This window comes from Gekko japonicus, unplaced genomic scaffold (genome assembly GCF_001447785.1).
Source record: "Gekko japonicus isolate JY-2015 unplaced genomic scaffold, Gekko_japonicus_V1.1 scaffold846, whole genome shotgun sequence".
Classification (NCBI taxonomy): Eukaryota; Metazoa; Chordata; class Lepidosauria; order Squamata; family Gekkonidae; genus Gekko; species Gekko japonicus.
The window spans coordinates 233,508-255,524 of NW_015164696.1; the positions used below are offsets into that span (position 1 = coordinate 233,508).

Consider the following 22,017-nt stretch of genomic DNA (forward strand, 5'->3'; position numbering starts at 1 on the left):
TCTTTCTGAACCTAGCTTACCTTACGCATTTGGTGTGGGAAGGACCATCTGTGCACCTAAAAACCCAAGATGTGGTTCATGTTTAAACATTTATAAATGGGAGCGCTGGGAAAACACGCTTACTAGAAAGGTGTAATTGGCTGCAGCCCCTGCTGCGTGTGTGTACCCAAATGTGCGTTCTTGTGTGTGTCCACTGTATTGATGTTCTGTCCTCTGTCTTCCATGCTTTTTAAGCTCAGTCCAGGCGAGACTGATTTGCTGCTGGTTGGTAATGCTGTTCAGTTTTAAATAGCGAGCCTGTTCTAGAAGTGGTTGTGTGCATGCCTGTGTGTGTAAATGTGTGCGATCGAGTGGCAGCCCACTTATGGCGATCCCAGCAAGGGGCATGCAAGACAAGTGAGAAGCAGAGGTGGTTTGCAGTTTGCCTTACCTCTGCAGAGTCTTCCTTGGTGGTCTCCCTTCCAAGTATAAGACCCTGCTTCCCTTCTGAGATCTGATGAGACTGGACTATATACCGTGCTGCCTTCTTCTTCCTGGAAGAAGCTGTACTTCCCCCTCAAAGGACCAGGTTCATAGTTTGGAAGGTGCTACATGATCTGTGCCTACATTCAAGAACTTGCCAATTTCTCTCGTGGCGCATAGTGTCTTTTACTGCTTCGGCTGGTATGTCAGCTATAGCTTTTCCTTAGGAAGTAAGAGCGGGCCTCCATAATCCATGCTCTGGTCATATCCAAGATGGGTTACTGTAATGCACTCCATGTGAGCCTACCTTTTGAAAGACCGTTCAAAAAAATTCATCTGGTAACAAAATGCACCAGCCTGGTGGTTGTTGAGTGTTGGTTACAGAGGTTGCATCACCTCTGTGTTAAATGAAATCCACGGGCTGCCCGTTTGCTTCCAGGCAGGGTTCAAAGTACTGTTCCTTACCCGGGAAGCTCAAAGTGGCTTAGGAACAGGGCACTTGAAGAACAGGTGTGGCAGTCATCCCTAAAAGTCCCGCCTCTCCTCCAGGACTGTGAACCATTGCTTCTGATTCAGGCCTCCTGCAGATCCAGGTGATTGTCAGCCAATCAGAGCGCATGGAACTCCACTGGAAGGGAGGGGCGAGACCCAGCCTCAGCCTTAATAAGAAGGGAGAAACCTTTTCTTTTACTTTTGGATGGGAATTTTGTGGCTCTGGAAAGGAGCGTCAGCTTAGCCAAGCTTTTATTTGGCTTTCTAGCTGGGATTTGGGGGCTGGTTTATGGAAGAAAGCTTATTTCAGTGGTACAAATAAGGGCCCATCATTCCTAACTGATGTTGTGTCGGTTCTGTGCCAGTCTGGTGTAGTGGTTAAGTGCACGGACTCTAATCTGGGAGAACCGGGTTTGATTCCCCACTCCTCCACTTGCACCTGGCTGGATGGCCTTGGGCAAGCCGTAGTAGCACCAGTTTTACTTTGCATATCTAAGTTACCCAGCATCACATTTACCCTATCAAACACTTCATTTTCTGTTAAATAAACCTTTGTCGTGCCTCTCCATCTGTGTCTTGTCTCTCAAGTAAAAAAATCTACTAAAGCAGGGGGGGTCTTTCATTTACCTCGCATATAAGTACAGCTTTGGTCTATCGGGTTTCCAAATGCAAGACCTTTAGGGGAACACATAGCTTTACATGCTACCAATCTTTAATTTGAAGCTGGTGTCCCCCTTTTTATTTAATTGTGAGTGGCTGGGGGGACTGAGGCCAGAGTGTGGGGACTGGATATTCTTCAGTCCAGAAGGCAGTTTCCTCAGAGCCTTCCCCCCTTCCCTCCCGCACTCCACAGCCGCCACAACCGGCTTCCCCCTTGTCATCCTGTATGCCAGTTAAGCAGCAGCTCTTCTTCCTAGGCCCCACTCTTGTGTGTCTTTGTCTACACAAGTCCGAGGGAGGCGCCTTGTCTTTAAAACGGGAGAGTGTTTTATTTGGCTGGACTTTTGCTTGGTTTCTCCTGACCTGTACCTTTTTCTTTGACTGGTTCTGTCGTGTTACTGCCGTTACGTTTTGGGCTGTGCTTTTTAAACTCCAGTATATGAGCAGCAGGAGCTCTGGGTTTAGATTTTTGGGGCTTAATTGTTTTAATTCAGTTGCAAGCCACCATGACTAGATTTTGGGGGTTTTATTGTTTTAATTCAGTTTAATCCACTGTGACTAGATTTCTGCAGCGGCAGCTCAGCAATATACATGAATAAACCTGTACCCCCATATAATTGCTTCTGTCTGTTTACTATATTTGCCGCCTCTCCGAGTTTCAATACCACTTGCAGTCCTCAGTCCCTGCGGTAGTAAATTAAACACTGGACCCGCAAACTGTAATAAAGTTACAACGAAACAACACAGAGCCTGGCAAAACCAAACAATAAAGCAACAGTGTAACAGCACCCCCCTCCCCCAAACTTCCTCTGCAGTGATCAGTCATTACTGAAATTAGGAAAACCATAAAATAAACAATCCAGAATTGTTCCCAGCCATGAATACTTGCTAAAAACACACTGGCCATTAAAATAAAAATTAAAAAAAGCTCTGAAAAGTGGCCAGGGTTGTTGTTTTTTTAAAGCTTATGGCAAGTAAAAATGTCTTAACCTGCTGCCAAAAAGTAGATACCATATTAAGTAAATGAAAATATCTTCAGCATGCCTGTGATATTAACCTTTGGTTGTTTTTAAAATGATTTAACTGCATTTTATTGTCTATGTGTTAAATTTTTTTTGAGTGTAGATATCATTGGGACAACCTATGTGTGTTGATCTTTGTTTAGATCTCTCACCTGTAAGGTGTCAAAAGACTATTTTTTAAAAATATATTTCACTCACAAAGAAATCTTACAAGACTAATCATGTGAGTTTTAGGCGATTGCCTGGTTTCATTGATAGAAATCAGTATGAGAGAACATGATTCTAAAGAAGAAATACTGTTTGGTTTCTAAATAGATGCATATTTGCTGTAGGCATCCTCTTAGAAGAGGCGTTCCCACTTTTCCTTTACACAGTCACACCTGCCATCTGCAGGTTTTACAAGTATGCTTTTATTAGAACTAGTTGGAACTTAAGAATCTTTAGCCTCATTAATTAGGGGGAAGCATTTTAGTTGTTCAAACTGTTTAATCAGTTAAATGTTGCAGTCTTAACTTGGGGGGGGGTAGATAAAACAATATCTGGAGATCCAGCTGCTCTTTACTTGGTTCATGCATTATGATTATGGTTATATCATGGTGTAACATACTTAAAACCTAATTTGCTGTTCAGTCTTGTTTCTGCAGTGCAGCTTTTGCACCTGAATTTATTTAGCATCCAGTTTCAATGATCTTTGCAAATGATTCTTGGGAAACTAAAAAATAAAATAAAATAAAGTAAAATACTAGCCAGATCCTAGAAACTGAACTCTTAAATGGTAACTCATAAACATAGAAAGTGTTTCTTTGAAATAAAAGTGGCCCATAGGAAGGATTGAAAAAGTGCTTCAGTCCTTATTTTAGACTTCAGAAGATAACCATCATGTGTGCTTACTACTTAGCATAATTTTTAATCTTGAATTAAATAATCTCTGTGTGTGTGTGTGAGTGAGCTTGAGTTGAGCTTATTTTTCTGTGCGTGTTTTTAAAAAAAGCTAGGATCATTTAAGGAAAGTTTAGCAGCAGGCTATAGTTACCGAGAAGCTTTTACTTGACTTCTGTGGAATTTCTTAATCTGTACCTTTATACTACTCCCCCCCCCCCAAGAACTCTGTTCCAGATTTCTCTGATTTGCTGTCTCTTTGCTTCTCTTAGGTTCGCAAATTTGTGGCCAAGGACAGTGCAGGGCTGCGTATCCGCAGCCACCCTTCCCTTCAGAGCGAGCAGATAGGCATAGTAAAAGTCAATGGATCCATTACTTTTATTGATGAGGTAAACTTGAAAGAAACTTACATTGAATTGAAATCACGGTTAAATGATCACTTATGTAATAGGGCCAGTATCCAAAGAACCACATAACTGTTTTGCACATGGCTATAGAGTATTGGCCTTGGATTTCTCCTCAGCAGCCCCATGCCTTAGGGCAAGTCCATTTGAAACTGATAGAAGTTTCAACAAGTCTGAAGAAGAAAGCCTAAAATCTCATTGAATGCATACAAGTCCTTGGTTGCACTTGGGACTACAGTAGTTCTTTGGATATTGGCTACAATATTTAGGTAGATAAATGGCATCATATTAACTAGCCATTTTGCTTTCTGTGTTGTTTTAAACTCATGTTACAGACTACGAGATTGTTTTTTAGAAAAAGTGAGGCAGATACTTAAGTTATTCCAATTTTCCTGTAAAAATTATGCCCATTTCCCCCAGAAACATTATTACTTTATGTAACTGGAAATGTTGCAGATAAAAATCATTGCAGATAAAATTTTGGAGGGAAAGCTGTGACAGTTTGAGTGCATGACCGCAGCTTGATTTCTAATTCACCTTTTTATCTTTACATATTTCCGGTCACTCTTTTTCAGTTCTTGGTACAAATTATTTTCATAACCCAGCAGTCTGATTCTCAGATAGGCTGTGCTACCAAATTACTGTTTTCAACAGCGGCATATGAGCTGTTTTTCGAGAACAGTGCCCTGTATCCCCATGCTGATAATGACATGGCAGATATCTAGGGCCTTCTTCTTTTAACACAATTCTTCTTAATGGCACCTGTGTCAACTTTTCCTGGGCCTTTTGAACTTAATCTACGTAGCCCCAAAGTTGATCTCCTGTTCTACTCTTCTAAGCCTGAAAATGCAATCTTTTAGCCCCTGCTGCCTAAGTAGCCTGGCTTGTGTGTGTGTTTCTTCATCATAGATCCACAATGATGATGGTGTGTGGCTGCGGCTGAATGATGAGACAATAAGGAAATATGTACCTAATATGAATGGTTACACCGAAGCCTGGTGTCTGTCTTTTAATCAGCATCTTGGCAAGAGCCTTCTCGTCCCTGTTGATGTAAGTAAGAGGTGCTTTGGAAAGATAATTCTAGTGCTCTGTCACTGCAAGGGTTTTGTTTCTTTTAAAGGTATGCCACCGTCTATTCATACCATTCTTAACAGGTAACTTAATGTCCAGTAACTAATTTTAGGGTTTATAATGATGGGTGAGGCATAGAAAGAATTGAAGGTGATCTCTTTTTCCAAAGGAGGAAAAGCCTCGCCCTGGTCTCTTACATAATGTGGGATGGGTCTGCGATTTGTATGATTTCATTCAATATGTTTTATTTTTAATATTAACATGTCAGTTCTGCAGTTTTGGAAAAGGGGGTCCACGTTAAAGACGTATGGTTGCTGGAGGTGTTGATTGCTTTTTTTCATTTGGCTACACTACCGGTATAACTTGCCATGTTTATACTATTGGGAGTCAATATAGATCATTGCGGTGGTTTAAAATGAGAAGTCATCACCTAGGAAATGTGTTTAGGATTCATAGAGCTTTTTAATAATAGCCACAGAGGCTCTTGTTTGTGGGCTGGTGCGTACATAATGTGGCTCATCCCTTAACTGTGGCCTGTTGAGCCAGCGTGGTGTTGTTGTTAAAGTGTTGGAATAGGATCTGGGAGACTCAGGTTCGAATACCCACAATGCCATGGAAGCCGGCTGGGTGACCTTGGGCCAATCACACACTCTCAGCCTAGCCTTTCTCACAGGGTTGTTGTGACGATAAAACGGAGGAGAAGAAAACGATGTAAGCCGCTTTGAGTCCCCATTGGGGAGAAAGGCGGGATGTAAATAAAGTGAATAAATAAACACATGGTTTCAAATCTTGGTTGATGGAAACTTGATTAGTATTAAGCATGTTCAATAGGTAACCCTTAACCACGGTTATGGATGCCAGAAAGGGAAGGGATGTTTGATCCTGTGCCTTCATTACATCTGCATTCAAGTTACTAAACTTGAAAATAGTAATCATATCAGTGTGACATTCATCAACATGTGAAGAGATGTTGGCTTAAGCTGAAATCGGTGAGAGATGCCTTGCCTTGGCCATGCGGTTGGCTATGGACAGGACACTCTGTGATAAGGTGATGGTACACATGGAAGAAGAAGAGAAGAGATTGGATTTATACCCCGTCCTCCACTACCTGAAGGAGTCTCAGAGCGGCTTACAAACTCCTTTCCCTTCCCCTCCCCACAACAGACACCCTGTGAGGTAGGTGGGGCTGAGAGAGCTCTGACAAAAATGCTCTTTTTCAAGAACAGCTCTTATCAGAACTACGGCTTGCCCAAGGTCATCCAGCAGGTGCAAGTGGAGGAGTGGGGAATCAAACCCGGTTCTCCCAGATTAGAGTCCGCGCACTTAACCACTACACCAAACTGGCTTACGTTTTACCAAACGTAAAATGAATTGAAGATAAGGGTGAGATATGGTGAGGAGGAGTATCTTCAGAGAGACAGAAGTAGCGCTGTACAGTATGTGGAGATTATACAGAAAGTGATACATGTTAACGACATATGCAGATAAACAAAGGCGACATAATGGGGCAGCAAGGGTTGTAATCTAGAAGTTGTTGCCTTCATAGAAAGAAGGTTTTACAAATGGGAAAAATACTGTGCTTCACATAATAAAAGTATGAAAACTAGATGCTTCTGTAGGAGGTGGTACACAGGTGTGTCACTTGCCTTTCTAGTACAAAGCTGGTGAGATATCAGTAGCTTTTTTTTTAAGAGGTCACAGTTGGCTTTCCAGCCTAATAATAAGCTGTGTGATACTTAATAGCCAGGAAAATGTTATGGACCTGAAGGCAATCAGAAATTTAACTTAAAGTGTGGCTACACGGCAAGCTTATCTCAATTTGTTCCCGCTATAGATTTGATTGGGAATATTTTTTTTCCGGGTGGGGATGATCACACATCCCTCCCCGAACTGCTTGCATCATGCAACGAGGCTCCGGGCACCGTCCAGATAGCCCAAGTGGCAGCATGGTGTGTTTTTTTTTTTAAAAAAAATTGGCTTTGCGCATATACACATGGCCGCATCACTGCTCCCACTAGGACTCACCGTACTTCCTTGTTTTTGCAGACTCCCTTTGTTTTTCAGACTCCCCCCACCCCACCCCCAGCAAACAAAATTAACCGGCACTGGAGTCTATACGTGCCCTTGAACATTTATACATTGAATTTATTCAGCGCAGGATTGCTCATGTGCACAACGACAGAAGCTTAGAGGGGGGGGGAAACATCACGAGAAGGACGTTCAGACGACCTAATTGCGATCCTTGCGGGAGCTGGCTGTCCAGATCTGCGAAATTGCAGATTCAAAGCGTAAATACCCGGAAAGTACTTGATTTTCCAGGTGTAGGAAAATTCGCTAGGGAACCGGGAGGGTTGCGCGAGTGAGCCCACTTCGGTGCGGAAGATGGATGTATCTGATCAGCAATTTTAAATGCAGGAGGGAACAGCAGTGAAACCCGATCAAAATGGCCGTGTGACCACAGCCTCAATCACACCATATGTGATGGATTTTATAGATGTCTCCTTTATATAAACTGGCTACCCCACTTGGAAAAAGTTATACATCTGGCTGTGTATTTCTGTTACCATTGTGAAACGCGCATGGGTTTGGTGAACTTCCTGTTGTCAAGAGTTTTGCTGAGTTTATCAGGTGTGGTTGGGGAGCCTTCAGGTCTTTGCTGTGCTGAGTCAACCAAAGGCTGTGGAAGGATTCCTTGGGTTATGGTGTGTTCTCAGGCTTCAAAGTGGCTCTACCCATTTGATTTGATTAATCAGGTAAACTGATTGTTTGAGGGTAAACGTTGGAAATAACACTTTTTCCAGGGATTGATTTTCCATGCCATTTTTTTCTTAATAAAATGATTTACAGTATATAAAACAATTCTAACTAACTTTTCCAAGTGAAGAGTCGAGGAGATGTCCTACACCTGTACAAATTTAATTCTGGCAGGTTACTATATGATTTCAAATGAAATTCTATCTCAGCATTCATAGTGATGCCCCTTTTTGTTTAGAACAGTGTTTTTTTGGAAGTACTCTGCGATTTAAATTGACTGAGGATTTCTAGAAATCTATCTGCTTGTGACAGAGCTCAACACAAACTGTGATAAGTGTGGCTCGCTGGAACCACGAGAGTTTTGACCCGCTGGGGGGTGCTTTTCAGTTTCAAGCAGTGGGGCGTTCTGGTCAATGCGTTTTCTTTAGATCTCTGGTGCTTAGCAGAATGTTGTGCAGGATGGCAACAGGATGACATTCACCCGTCTGCCGCTTGTCCCATATTGGCCGCAACAAGTGTGATTCACTGCTTGGGTGATGATTTCAGAGGATCCGTTTAGTCAGATGCTTCAGGAGGAGGACCTGTTTTTGTCTCAGGCACTGTACTTGGATGTTGAATCACTGTCCTTAGCAGCTGGGGATGTTCTACTCTGACTGAGGAGGGGTTTTCGGAAATCGCAAGGATTGTGGTGGAGGAAGCTAGGAAAAACCCTCCACAAGGAGATCTCCTATTTGGATTTAACTAATGTTTTAAATCACAGTAAGTTCATGAGGGTGTTTTGACCTGACCTTCTTTTCTGAAATGTCATGCTTCCATAGTGAATAAAGAGAACTTTTTTCTCCCTCTCCCATAACACTAGAACTCTGGTGGCACCCGTTGAAGCTGATAGGCAGTAGACAGACAAACGAAGGGGAGTACTTCTTGTGAAATGCACTGATAGTGGATGTAGTGATGGCCCATGAGTGTAGATGGCCTTAGGGGATTAGACAGATTCATGGAGGAGAGGTCCATAAATAGCCATGATAAGTAAAGGAGACTTCCATATATGGAGGCAGTAGACCTCTAAATACTAATGCTAGGAGGCAGCGTCAGGGGAAGGTCTTGGTCTCTATGCTCCGTTTGTTGTCCAGTGGCCCATTTAGTCTAGCATCCTCTATTGTACTGTGGCTGAACACAGGATGCTAGACTATATGGACCACTGGTATCTAGCATCCTCTATTGTACAGTGGCTGAACACAGGATGTTAGACTATATGGACCACTGGTCTGATCCATCAGGGCACTTCTTATGTTCTCATGTTCTTAATGAGCCACATAAAAAAATGCTTTTACTTTGTTCTTGTCCCACAATTGCTCTGAGCTTGCCAGTGTGCATCACTGTTTGGTCTGTTGGTGCTGTTTTGAATCAATTCTCAGTCAGACCTGAGGTTAGCAGTAAATGAAGAGCAGATATCAATTCAGGATATTAGGATTGTTATCTAAATGTAATATAGCATTGTCTAGTCAAACATGAGCACTTTTAAGACCTGCTGAGTAATATGGCAGAGATTCAAGCATTTCTAGAACTCTTCCATTGAAACCGCTTTGGTTCCAAATGCTTTGGCTTGGATCATGGCCATTCATGTTTATAGTACTGCAATAATAATTATATGCTGTGTATCTTAAAAGTAGGTACTGTAAAAGCTTTACATGGTTTTAGAAACTGTGAAACATTGATTGTGTTAAATAAATTTGTCTTCCAGTAATTCATTTTAAATATTTAGTAGCAATTATTGAACAGTTGCTTATATAGAACTTTTATATCGTCAAGTAATTTAGTAAATAACTCATGGGCACTCCATGAAATTGCTGAGTGGTTGGGTTAGAACAGATAAAAGGAAGTACTTCTTCACCCAAAGAGTGATTAACACATGGAATTCACTGCCACAGGAGGTGGTGGCGGCTACAAGCATGGATGACTTCAAGAGGGAATTAGATAAGCATATGGAGCAGAGGTCCATTGGTGGCTATCAGCCACAAGGTATAGATAGGGACTCTGGGGCAAGGGATGCTCTGTATTCTTGGTGCTTGCGGGGGGCCAATAGTGTGAGGGCTCCTAGTGTCCTGGCCCCACTGGTGGACCTCCTGATGGCATCTGGTATTTTTGGCCACTGTGTGACAGAGTGTTGGACTGGATGGGCCACTGGCCTGATCCAGCATTGGCTTCTATTATGTTCTTATGTTCTTAGTAGTTCCAAAAACATTGTTTTATGCATGAAAGGGCATAAAACGAAGATGGTGAGGGGGTCTGAAGACCAAGTCCTATAAGGAAAAGTTGAAGGAGCTGGGTATGTTTAGCTTGGAGAGGAGACGACTTATAGGTGATATGATAACCATCTTCAAGTAGTCAAAGGGCTGTCATATAGGAGATGGTGTGGAGTTGTTTTCTGTTGCCCCAGAAGGTTGGACCAGAAGCAATGGATTGAAATTAAATCAAAAGATCAAAATCAAAAGAGTTTTCGGTTAACCGTTAGGAAGAACTTCCTAACAGAGCAGTTCCTCAGTGGAACAGGCTTCCTCGGGGGTGGTGGCTCTCCTTCTTTGGAGGTTTTTAAACAGAGGCTAGATGGCCAGCTGACAGCAATGCTTAGGCAGATCATGAGAAGGGAAGGCAGGAAGAGTTGCCTCAGTGCTTAGGCCCTTTTTTACATGCCCAGAGAAATGCTGATCGTCACTTTGGGGTCAGGAAGCAATTTTTCTCCAGGCCAATTTGGCCAGGGATCCTGGAGGATTTTTTGGGTTGGGTTTTTGGGTTTTTTTGGGCCATCTTCTGGGCATGGAGCAAGGGTCACTGGGTGTGTTGGGGGGAGCTATTTGTGAATTTCCTGCACTGGACTAGATGACCCTGGAGGACCCTTCCAACTCTATGATTCTAACCATCTATTAGAATCAGATTTGTATGGGTAATGACAGTCCTTGGTCTTGTTTATGAGAGGAGAAGTTATACTTAAGGTTGGATCCAGCTCAGGAACTTCTGCAACTCCACCCTCCGATGGGAACCTGCAAGAATACGCATTTTAAGGTGTTTTTTGGGGGGCGGGGGGGGGGCGGGGATTTTTGCATTTGTGTGTGTGTGTGTCCGTGCCTGGAAGTCATGGTGACCTCTGGCAACTCCTACCGGGGCACGGAGGACATTCAGAGAAGTGTCTTGATAGCCTGCCTCTGGCCTCCCGGCCCTGGTATTCTCTAGCGGTCTCCCATCCAAATACTTGCCAAGGTCAGCCCTGCTTAGGTTCCGAGATCGGACGAGATCCGGCTTGCCCGGGCTAATTTTTCAATCTTCCTGTTTTAATGATTTCAAGAGAGACTGGAGATGCTGGGTGGTGTGATTTCAGGCAACATTTCTTTTGTGTATGATCTTGAGTGGTTTGGTATAAGATGCTTCTGAGGTGATTAGCTTGTGATAAAGTGGGGTGGTGGTGGTGGTGGTGGTGGTGGTGGTTGTGTTTTGTTTTTTGAGCTAACTTACCTGGTCTCGACAGGCTATGAAGGTTTCCCTTGCTTGTTCTCCCTGGCCGCTTTGTGTGGAAGGGCCTTCCTTTAGTGTCTGGAGTGGCTGCCCTGCGTGCCCCTCTGACCGTGGCCCTGCCTCCTGCTTCTCCCTGGGCTTCCCTCACCGCAGCTGCCAAAGCCTCTTGTCAAACTTTTTTTGTTAATTGGTTTGTGGTCACGTATATCGGCACGTACTTGCAAAGCTCTCAGTCTTGGCCACGAGACTGCAGCGATCGTTAGTCTTCCTCCCTCGTGTAGATTGTTCTAGCTTTTCTCCCTCAACAGCATAGTTTTCCAGTCTGGAAAACGGGCTTGAAAATATTTTCAGCTTTTATGGTACCAGACCAAATTGATTTCTAGGTAACCGTAGTACTCAGTAAAGGAAAGGACAGTTTAGTTTCCCGGAGAGAGCTTGCTTGTTTTCCTTCTTCCTTGGGCAGGCTGTCCACTGTGACCAACCTGGGAAGAGTCTTGTGGGTGAATGTCCTCAACTCCTGGCACTCCTAACTGGCCTTTAATGCCACGTTCCATCCATGTGCTTGGGGAGATGCCATGCGGCGACCAGTGTAGCACTCTCTCCCGGCAGTCAAAGAGAAGAGGGTGGGCGAAAGAGCTCACCGTTCTTTCTGAACTGAGGTTTCTTCTCAACTAACTTGCAGACTTCAGGCAGTATGTGCTGGATGGCAAGGGAAGAGAAATAAACTAACCATCATGTGTCAGGAAACACAAGACAAAATGATGCTTTATTGTTCAGGAGCCTTTATATGCCTTTTGGAAGCTCAGGCAAAAAAAGAAGAAGTCTCCATAGTCTGATTTTCAAACAAAAATAAAACTTTACGGTGGCTTCCTAGTGGATCATGACAAGAGTTGCACCACTCAGATTCTGAAAGAATGAATGTATTTCTGACCGATGGTTCACAAAAAAAGAAGCCGCTTGAGAGTATGTTGCCAAATTGGCTTGTACTACCCTGTTTCCCTGAAAATAAGACCTACCCCAAAAATAAGCCCTAGCATGATTTCTATGCATTTGTGGTATAAGCCCTAGTGTGTCTTCTTGAGAAAAAATAAATATAAGACAGTCTCTTATTTTCGGGGAAACACGGTAGTAAGTTGGGAAATGGAGGTAGTTTTGCATGCTACTCGGCAGGAGGCTTTCTTGTTCAATGGTCAGCTCTATATTAGAAGCTCTTTGTTACGGTAGAAGTCTGCATATGTATGGGTGGCAGAGAAGACTGTGCGCTAGAAAAACATCAAGCACTTAAGTCACCCCCCCAAAAAGAGAAAATAAAAGTATTCATTTTCTCTATTCAGTATTACATAATCACTATGCCTTACCTGCTAATTTCTTATCATTGCTTTTTCATAATTCACATATCACAGAATACTAAAATTATTCAAAAGAGCTCTGCAGGGGAAAAAAAACTGGGATGTTGTTTTGTGTCGGAAGTCTGCAATGGAACCTGTTATTTCATTTTGCCATTTCCCCTAAATTTGATTCTACTTAGGTTTAACATGTTAATTGTTCAGAAGTGTGCAAAAATTTATATTCCTTGTATTTCATTGTCCCATTTTGAACGACAAGGGCATCAGCCACCTGTTTTGTGTGTACATACTGGATGTATAACATGTTAAAAGCCAGGATTGAAACAGCTCCACGCGCAAGCAGGAAGTGTGTGTCTCCTTGTAGTGGGAAGAGGCTGCCTTTTTTCTTTTTCTTTTTTGCTGTTGGCCATCCAACTGCAGTCCATTTCGCCGCGCTGAATCCAATCCCACAGTAGTGAGAGACATGTGTTGCGGGGAGAGCAGAAGGGCCCAGCTCTCTGGCACCCATCCCACATGGATATTCTCAACCATTTAGCATACTCATTTACAAAATGAAGCTGGATCAGTCAAACTCTTAACCAGAGAAGATTATATATTTGGATAAAAGTAGTGTGTGACCTGAAGTGCGGCTATATGAAATGCCAAGTTAATGCAGAAGGTCTCAGGTTCAATCCCTGGCGTCTCTCGTGAAAAGGACCAGGTAGTGGGTTATGTGAAAGATCTTCGCCTGAGACCTTGGAGAGAGCCCACTGTACAGTGCTGACTTTGATTGTCTGGCGGTCTGATCCAGTATAAGACAGCTTCATGTGACATTTGGAATGGTTTTTTTAAAAAAACGTAATAATGGATATTTTCTCCATTTGTTTAATTTTAACCTCACTCCTCAAAAATAAAGTTAGGAGATTACTACTTCTAACGTCTAAACAAAACGCGGCGCTGGTGCAGTAGTTAAGTACGGTGCCTGTGAGCATGTGCTGTGGGTGTCTTTGCCTCGTCAGCAAATACTACAGAATGCCCCAACATGTTTACGACCACTGGGGTTGGATTCTGGTACCTCATTTTAAAAATCAGCTCCAAAATATTCCTCTATTTATTTATTTTTTTGCAGACTAGGAAAATTCTGCCAGCTCTTATTGTTCTAAGTTTTTTTCTAATACCCCAGAGTGTGTATAATACATATATTTTCCTGGTTTAAAAACTAGTTTGTTTTTTTCATTTTTGGAATGCAGTAGACTGCACTAAGCTCACAGCCAATTACCGACATCATTGGGCTTTTAAAAAGCACCTTACTTTTCATATTTTATAATGTGGTTGAATGCCTGTTTCTTAAAAAAAATTATGCAAACTCTAGCAGTCTTTCAAAGGGGGATGTAATTTTTTTCAGTGTGCTTGAAATGTACGGCATTAACATGCTTTCCAAAGTTCTCTAAGGGATTGCTCACCCCATACTTAATTTTTCCAGTTCGGAATAGGTGGCTGAGTGTCCTCAAATATTTTTTTAAAAATCTTCACAAAGTGGCAGACTGTCTTTCATAAAACAAATCTGGCTGTGATAGGTTCTCATTCAGACAGGAGAATGGGAATTGCCTTGCACAAAAAATGTGATAAGCTCTATAAAAGTCTTTTCTGTTCAGTGAATGGCATGACACACTACATCATTTAGAGCTTTCAGTGTAAGCCTTTTGCTTTCAGCAGAATTTTCCATGATGAAGAATGTGCTAAGTGGGTTTAATTTTAGGGATCTTTTTTTTGGGGGGGGGGATGAATATTGTTAGAAAGTTGCAAGAAAAAAATGCTCTTTAATTTCTTTAAGTTTCTTCTGCTGATGTCTTTCTTAATATTCCAATTCGCTTTTGATATTTGTCTGTCTTAAACTTTGCATAGAATGTCTTTAATGCTAGCCAAGGAGTCAGGGATTTGGACTTATTTTCCTGGACTTCCAAACCTTTTCTCCCTCAGGTGAGTTCCTAATTCTCAGGATTGGTCTCTTGTGCACCAGTATTTTTAGCATGTGGTGTGTGTGACAGCTGTACATTTCAGCCAGCAGTTTTCAAACCTTCTGCAGTTAGGGAACGTTTTCTACACTGACTTCCCTGCCACTTAACTTCTGCGTTGCAAGAGATGCCAGGCCTTATTGTAGGGTGCAGACAGCTGGCAAGGATGCTAGCTATTACCCTTTTATTTCACCATTTCTATGAATGAAATGAGGGGCAAAAACAACGATGATGAAGATCACAGATCTCCAACAGTGCGTAAAAAGTAAATGGCTAGTACAGCTGTGAATTGGGGTCACAGCTGTACAAAACTGGAAAAGATGGTTTCACCCAAAGTCCTGCTTGGTTTCAGTATTCAAAGCCAGTCTTCTTGCGCTGATAGTTAACTGTTTAAAAAGAAAAATTATGTGTCCTTTTAAAACCTGTCTTTCCCCCTTACCACCAGTAACAGTGCGGGAAGGCCGGTTTTGAATAGCTAGCAGGGTCTGAAGGCTTAGTCCTTCCTCGGCCTTCCTGATCCGGATCTTGGGCACGCATATGTGCATTTATCTGTGACTTTTATCATGCCTAGTTTGGTCCTGAGAGCATATTTTGGAACATACCAAATGCTTCGCTGCAGCTGCACACTGCAGGGGAATCTTGTTAGGTTGGGAGAAGCTGTCTTAGGGAGGTTGTCTGCTATCATTGGTCATTGATCTTCTGATTGCAAAATGCCTAAGAGTTTTGAAGAGCTTCAGGGTCCTCCAGAATTTGGTTTCAAAACACTCATTCAGACATCCAAAGCACAGTACTGATCAGGCTGCAACATGTGTTCACATAATTGAAGTTAGAATTTTGTAAGAATAAGGTTTGATCTGGTATTTTTTTCAAGATGGTTTCGTTATTACATCTTTCCACCCATCATACCTGTACATTGTGTCTCCCTTCCATTTTTATGCTTGCTTGCATGAATAATGATTTTATTAGGTCATAATCTTTGTGTATCCCTTTGCATAATGGTGATGTGGAAAACTGCTTGTGTGACATTTCCAAGTCTTCATGCTGCAAATTGTACCTTGTGTTTTACAAACATTCATATTTTGTGTTCAGCAGTAATTCAGTGAGTTCTGAAATTGAGGTTAAAGGGCCTAGCTACATGTTAACATTTCCCCCAGGTCTGCCCAATCAAACATGTATTCCAATTTCTGTGCCAGGAACTTAATCTAGGGCATGCGCTGGCCTGATTTGGATCAGGACTGTGAAACTGAAGGCAAGAATTCTTTCCTCATATGGCCTCAGAGAGTTGCTATTTTCCCAGTTGGGAAGACTTAGGTGTAGTCTGTCAGTGCATGTGGATCCCGGGGGGGGGGGGCAAATACTGGGGCTATACCCTCTGGCCATGTCAAATTGAGACACTGGTGTGGCAGGGAGGCTTAAGCCCCCTCTCGCCATGTGCCACTATCCTGACATGAACTAGGCCCACCATGCCGGGGATTAAATTACAAGCATAAAACTTGCAATACGCTTTTGATCATGTAGACCAGGGGTCGACCTGGGAAAAAACGTAATGTTGGATTTAAACCTGCAAACTGAATAAATGTTCTGACCAATTTTTTTTCCCATAGGGTTAGACTTTAGTTGTCGCAGATTTAATGAAGAGGTGGGCTTAGTTGAAAAGTGCAAAGGCATTATTAACAGGATTTTTGTTTTTTGATTTTATTTTTTGTTTGTTCTGAAATTTTCAGGAGTCTAGATCTAATGCAGATGACTTTTTCAAAGACCTAAACTCACACTGCCCTCAGGAAGCGGTAATGCAGGAGCCACCAGATATGCCGTTCCTTCGTGGTGGGCCTGGAGTGTATAAGGTAGTGAAGACTGGCCCCTCAGGTCACAACGTCAGAAGCTGTCCCAACCTTAGAGGTATCCCAATTGGAATGTTAGTTCTGGGAAACAAAGTCAAGGCAGTGGGCGAGGTATGGATCCTTGTAGCTTCAGTTATTGTCTTCATAGATACTGGGTTTAATAATCATAAGTAAAGCAGCTGTACTACGCAAGGTTTCCTTTTCCCTCCTGGGTTGCTAAATGTTAACTCTTCGAAGGTTGGTTTTATGTTGTGAAAGTTTTATGCAAATCACTGTTGTCTCAGTTGTTATATTTCATTAACTGTCGTTAACTTTTCTCATACACGTGTTTCTGGAATATTGTTGGTTCATCAGAGAATGGTCTCCTATATTTAATTGCGTATTTCAGAATTTGCCAATCAGATTGTTTCTAGGAATTCAACAGATCTCAGAATTGATCTTATTTCTTGGTACTGATTCGACTGTTGCTTCCAGTGATCGGGCTTTGGTGCTATAATTCCTTGGGCTTGAGGATGTAGTGTGTCATGCTATTTTTTTTCCAAACAGCATAAGGGACAAAAGAGCAACTTTGTGAATGTTGAATATGTCACTATGTTCCTTTTTCAGTAGGCTTCCAAAAATCCAACCCTTGCATACTACTGGGTAGCAATCACTGCATGTTAATTGGGGAGCTCTCTGTGTGATCTAAAGACAGAATATTCTTTCCCCCCCTAATATAATCCCAACAAAGCATGCTAAAATTACTAATGTTCTTAAATGTATCAGAAATACAAATAGTTCTCTCTCTGTCTTAATTCTTCTTCGGTGCTTAAATTGAAAAACGCCTATTTGCTTTTGTTAGGCTTTTAAAAAAAACATATGGAAGCATATTGCTGTATCTTATCACTGTATGATTTGAAAAGTAATTTAAATGTGCTTTTTTGTGTGTATATACCAGGTGACTAATTCTGAAGGGACGTGGGTGCAGATGGATAAGAACAGCATGGTAGAGTTCTGTGAAAGTGATGAAGGTGAAGCATGGTCCTTAGCTAGAGACAGAGGAGGAAATCAATATCTCCGGCATGAAGATGGCAAGTTTTAATACTTTTTACAAAGCTGCCTGTTCTAAGTACTTGTAAATGAAGCACGGAAATGCCATCCAGCTGCATGTGAGCGATCTTAACAATTCAGGGTATTTTGCGGGGAGCACATGGTACAGTAGCCTTGCTTGAAGCTAAGCTGAACTGGGTCTATTGAGTGTGCTTCCCAAGCGAGAGAGCTCAGCCAGGCTGAGGCATCTGATTGATGCATGGGCCAAATGCTGGGCTTTGAAACAGTTCTACCAGGAGAGATGAAGCAAACATGATCAGGTGGATCCTGCAGTTTCCTTCCACAATTCGAGGAGTTTTCTCCTTTGGAGCAAGGCCTCATGCAGTGAAAGAAAGCCATATGCTCTGGCCCACTGAGGCTCTTAAAATACAGGAGTTCAGTAATTTCACATACAGGAACGCAGTAATTTCACATCTTTAAAGTGTCAACAATTTAAAATGCCAAATGTCATTATATGCTTAGACTAGCGTAATAAAACATTTGGCATTCTGATCTGTTCATACTTTTTTGTGATATCTTGAAAGATGTGAAATTAATGAGCTTCTGTATTACATAACCAGCATGGAATGACTCCTAATTGCTTAGAAGAGTGGATATCAGGACAATGTTACATTGTGATAGTTAAGAGCCGTTCTGCTAATTTTAATCGATTATTCTGGGGAAGGTGATTTATGAATTGGAACCTTCACCCCTGTGTGCATATGTTTGGTGTTTTCCCCATTTGAGACGTAATTAAGTTCTAAAGCAGCTTTTTGTTTTTACAGAGCAAGTTCTTCTAGATCAAAATGGTCAGACTCCTCCACCAAGCCCTTTCTCGCTGCAAACTTTCAATAAGGGGACTGGGTGTAGTAATGGACAAGGATTTGATTATGGCCTTGGAAATAACAAAGGTATATTTTATGCCAGTCTCATTCTTTTCTTTTTTTTTTAAACCATTTTCACTATGTTGAATGTTGCACTGTGTGATACCTACACATAATGTACACACACATATATATGTATATATATTTCAGAAGATCAATTAATTCAAATGTATTTTGATAACTTGGAATTTTTTTTTCTTATGACATGCAGAAGCTTTAGGTCCAGAATCAGGGAAGATTCTTAGGTTTGAGCTGCAGAATTTTAACAGGGAAAGGCAGTTGCTTAGTGTCATGAATGGGGAATCATGAAGTGTTCAGCCTTATTTAACAGGATGTGTTTGAGAATAATAGTTTTCACACTGCAGTCAAAATCACTGGTTTTTGAAGAACTGCCGTAAACTCCCAAGCCCTTCGAAGTCTCTGCCTTACAAAATGTTTGTTTTTGTGTAATTTGTTCCATGTTATAAGCAACAGAACTCACATACTAGATTAAAGTATAGCTTTTTCTTGTGAATCTACATCACCTGCCACTGGACCATCCATTGCTTGCTCTGCGGAAACTAAAGCTGCATTCTAGATGTGTCGATGGTTCCTCCCCTACGCCCCCTCCAAAAAGTACCTTAACACAGTGGTAATGGCAGTGGGTTTTGTACCCACACTTTACTCCTTGTCGAGTGTCTTGTTCTACTGGCATGAGGGGCTTGTAAGAAAAATTAGATTGTAAAGTTTTCATTGAATGTTGAATCTGTGAAACTGTCTTGTAACGAATTAGTCTCTTGCTGTATTTAGCTCAGTATTACTACTGGCTGGCTGTAGTTGTCCAAGATCTCAGACAGAGATCTTTCTTGGCATCAGCTTCTCTAGATGATTTCAACCGAAGATGCCGTGGATTAAACTTTGGATATTCTTGATGCAAATCATGTGTTCTACCATTGGAGCTATGGTCCCTCTCTCAAGACAGAGCAAGAATTTAGTACTAGTTGCTAGCTACTACATTGCTAGAGTTTGGCTAAAAGGTATAATGCTCGAACACACTTTATAAATGTCTTGCCAGCCAGAGACTACTGTCTGCATAATTACCCATGTATAATTCCCAGTGAAACCAGTGGAGCTTTCATAAGTATGTAACCGTATGATTGTTGCCAAGATCTGGTAATCATGTTAGTGTCAATGGATTTTGTGGGTGTCATTTTTATACCTTTTGAAGCAGGAAAAATTCTCATCTCATGTAAAAAAGTGCGAAAATGTCAAAAAGATAGAATGAAATGTAATAAATAGCTGGAAATAGATACATACAGAGAAAAGCAGAAAACAAAGATGAGGCCATCTATCTGAATTTTCGTAATGCTCTTCCAAATAAGGAAATGGTGCAGCCAGATGACACACTTGTAAATTTCAGGGATTACAGTGGGAAAAATGGGCTTCACTTCATGCCCTGAATTTGTGATAGAGGACCTGCCAGTTATCATTAGAGTAACTTGGTATTGCTTCAAGTTCAGTGTCATATCCTTGTGGCAAAATCATGCGACGTGGGTTTCTTTGAACATATACAATGTTCAAATAACGATCTCTGTACAATAATACTCAGAGACTTCATGCTTGTTTTTTATCAGTAGTGTCATAAATAAGTGTTACCTTCATTTCCACTATTCTTTAGCTTCATTAATCCATGATTCCTGGAGACCTTTTTTATTTTTTTGTCTAACAGTCTGATGATACATTTGCAACAGAGTCTCTTTGTTGGCAATTCTTCTTGTTTTGTTTTGTTCTTTGCATCTCGCTCTCCCCTGTGTGTTTCCACTGCTTGTGCACAGCGTGGTACAGCAACAAGAGAGGTTGGGACCGAATTGCTTCTACCCATTCAAGTGGCAAACTAGTGTGCCGTCTTGCAAGTACAGTTAAAGTAAATGCAGCAGCACACATCTGAAAAGAACAGGTGGACAGGCCTTTGGCCACAGATGCCCATATACCACAAGGAGTAGTATATTGCTGGATTTTTTAAACCTATTTTTTATCTGGAAAGCATGAAAGAGCAGTCCCATTGGGGATATCAGCCAGGACTGCTCAAAATAGTATGTCCATGGACATATCCTGCAAAAATCTAATTGTGCAGATGTGCTCTCAAGAATCCTTTCAGGCTTTTGCTTATAGAATACCTGAGTGGCTTTTTTCAGCTTATTGGCTGCTGTTATTCGTGTGCTGTTTTCATGTTCTTAATTTTACAAATTAAAGGATGGAAACCAGTGATCCTCCTGTTAATGACCAGAGAGCAGTCTTCCACTTCTAGCATTCTTCCTAAGTGAGTTTGAGATCAGCTTCTGACCACAAGTTTAGTTTTGTCTCCTAGGCAGCTAGTGGAGTTTCCCTGGATCCCTTCAGAGCTCAGGTCTGCATTCAGACATCATGATAAACCATTGTTAAGTTGTGATGTCTGAATGTGGAGGATCCAGCCAAAGTGGGCATTGTTGCTAACACCAAACTGGCGTTTCAAAATAGTGATTGTAGCTGGCTTGTTAACGACAGTATATCCTCAGCTGCTTGAGATGCAACTACCCTCGCAACTCAGAAAATCTCAGGTAGGTAGCTTTACGTAGACACGACAGTGTTGGCGAAGTGATTTCACCTCACCACTGCCGCAGGGGAGACACAAGTAATGTCCTTTTGCATATGGCAGTATTTGTTACAAGATCTTCTTCGTGGTCTCTGTGCTTCAGGAACTGGCGGGATCTGCGCGCCCGTCCCTCTGGGCATGCGTGCTGGGGTTCTTGCGCATGCTCAGTGGGACCCGCGCGAAAATCCTTTGAAACATAGCTTGCTACAGCACCGGTTGGGTCAGCGCAGGCGCACTAAACCCATTGGTGTGAATGCACAGATGACCACTCGAAGATCACCAGTTACTGGTAAGCAACCTGTTTTTTTCTTCCCCTTTCTTTCTATCTGCCCACTCTTTTTCTATCCCCATTGTCCTCAGTAAACAACGGCACTCTCTTGGGCCTGTGAGGGGGAATTGGAGTCCTTGGGCAGTATTTGACAAATCCTGAGTGCTTGGTAGCTGTGGCGCCTAGGATTGTCAGCACATGCAAAACCCTTCATCTCTTACAGTCTCTTAGCATGGCCACCACACTACGTCTGACAGCTCTTGGCACTCCCCCTCCCTGGCTGCAGTTGGAGGGACATATCTAGTGTCAGAAAGATGCTCCTGACAACGGGAATGGATCAGAGCTTTCTGAAGCTGTCGGAATCCTCTCTCCAGTTATGGCTGGTAAAGGAAGGAAGTAGACAAAAAGTTGCTAGGAGACAGAGGGGCGGGGTGGGGGGGGAGAAAGAATATTTGTAATTTAATTCCTGAGTCCTTCCTACAGCTCTTCAGAAATAGGTGTTTTATTTCTGGGTTAAAGTTTAGTTTCTATTGTTGTGATGACAAGCAGGGTTACCCCGTGTATTATGTGCAATAATACTTCAGTCAGAGCATTCATTGACGAAATCACAAGAAATTGCGAAAAGAGGTTGAGATTAGGTTTCTGTGGCAACAATAATTAGAAAATGTGGTCACAAAAAATATGAAAACCTGCTGGCATAAAAATGTGTCTGGCACCTGAATTTCTGGGCTGGCTTCTAGATCAGTCTTTGGTC

General features: G+C 42.1%; 1 protein-coding gene across 1 annotated transcript in view; it reads left to right on the top strand.

Moving 5' to 3' along the window:
- Window positions 1–22,017, top strand: part of MYCBP2 (MYC binding protein 2, E3 ubiquitin protein ligase) — a 184,237-nt gene that overhangs the window by 104,845 nt on the left and 57,375 nt on the right. The window contains exons 51-55 of the mRNA XM_015409457.1: window positions 3,788–3,904; window positions 4,829–4,969; window positions 16,316–16,543; window positions 17,370–17,502; window positions 18,286–18,411. Coding sequence (XP_015264943.1) covers window positions 3,788–3,904; window positions 4,829–4,969; window positions 16,316–16,543; window positions 17,370–17,502; window positions 18,286–18,411 — 745 coding nt within the window. The remainder of the gene's footprint in view (window positions 1–3,787; window positions 3,905–4,828; window positions 4,970–16,315; window positions 16,544–17,369; window positions 17,503–18,285; window positions 18,412–22,017) is intronic.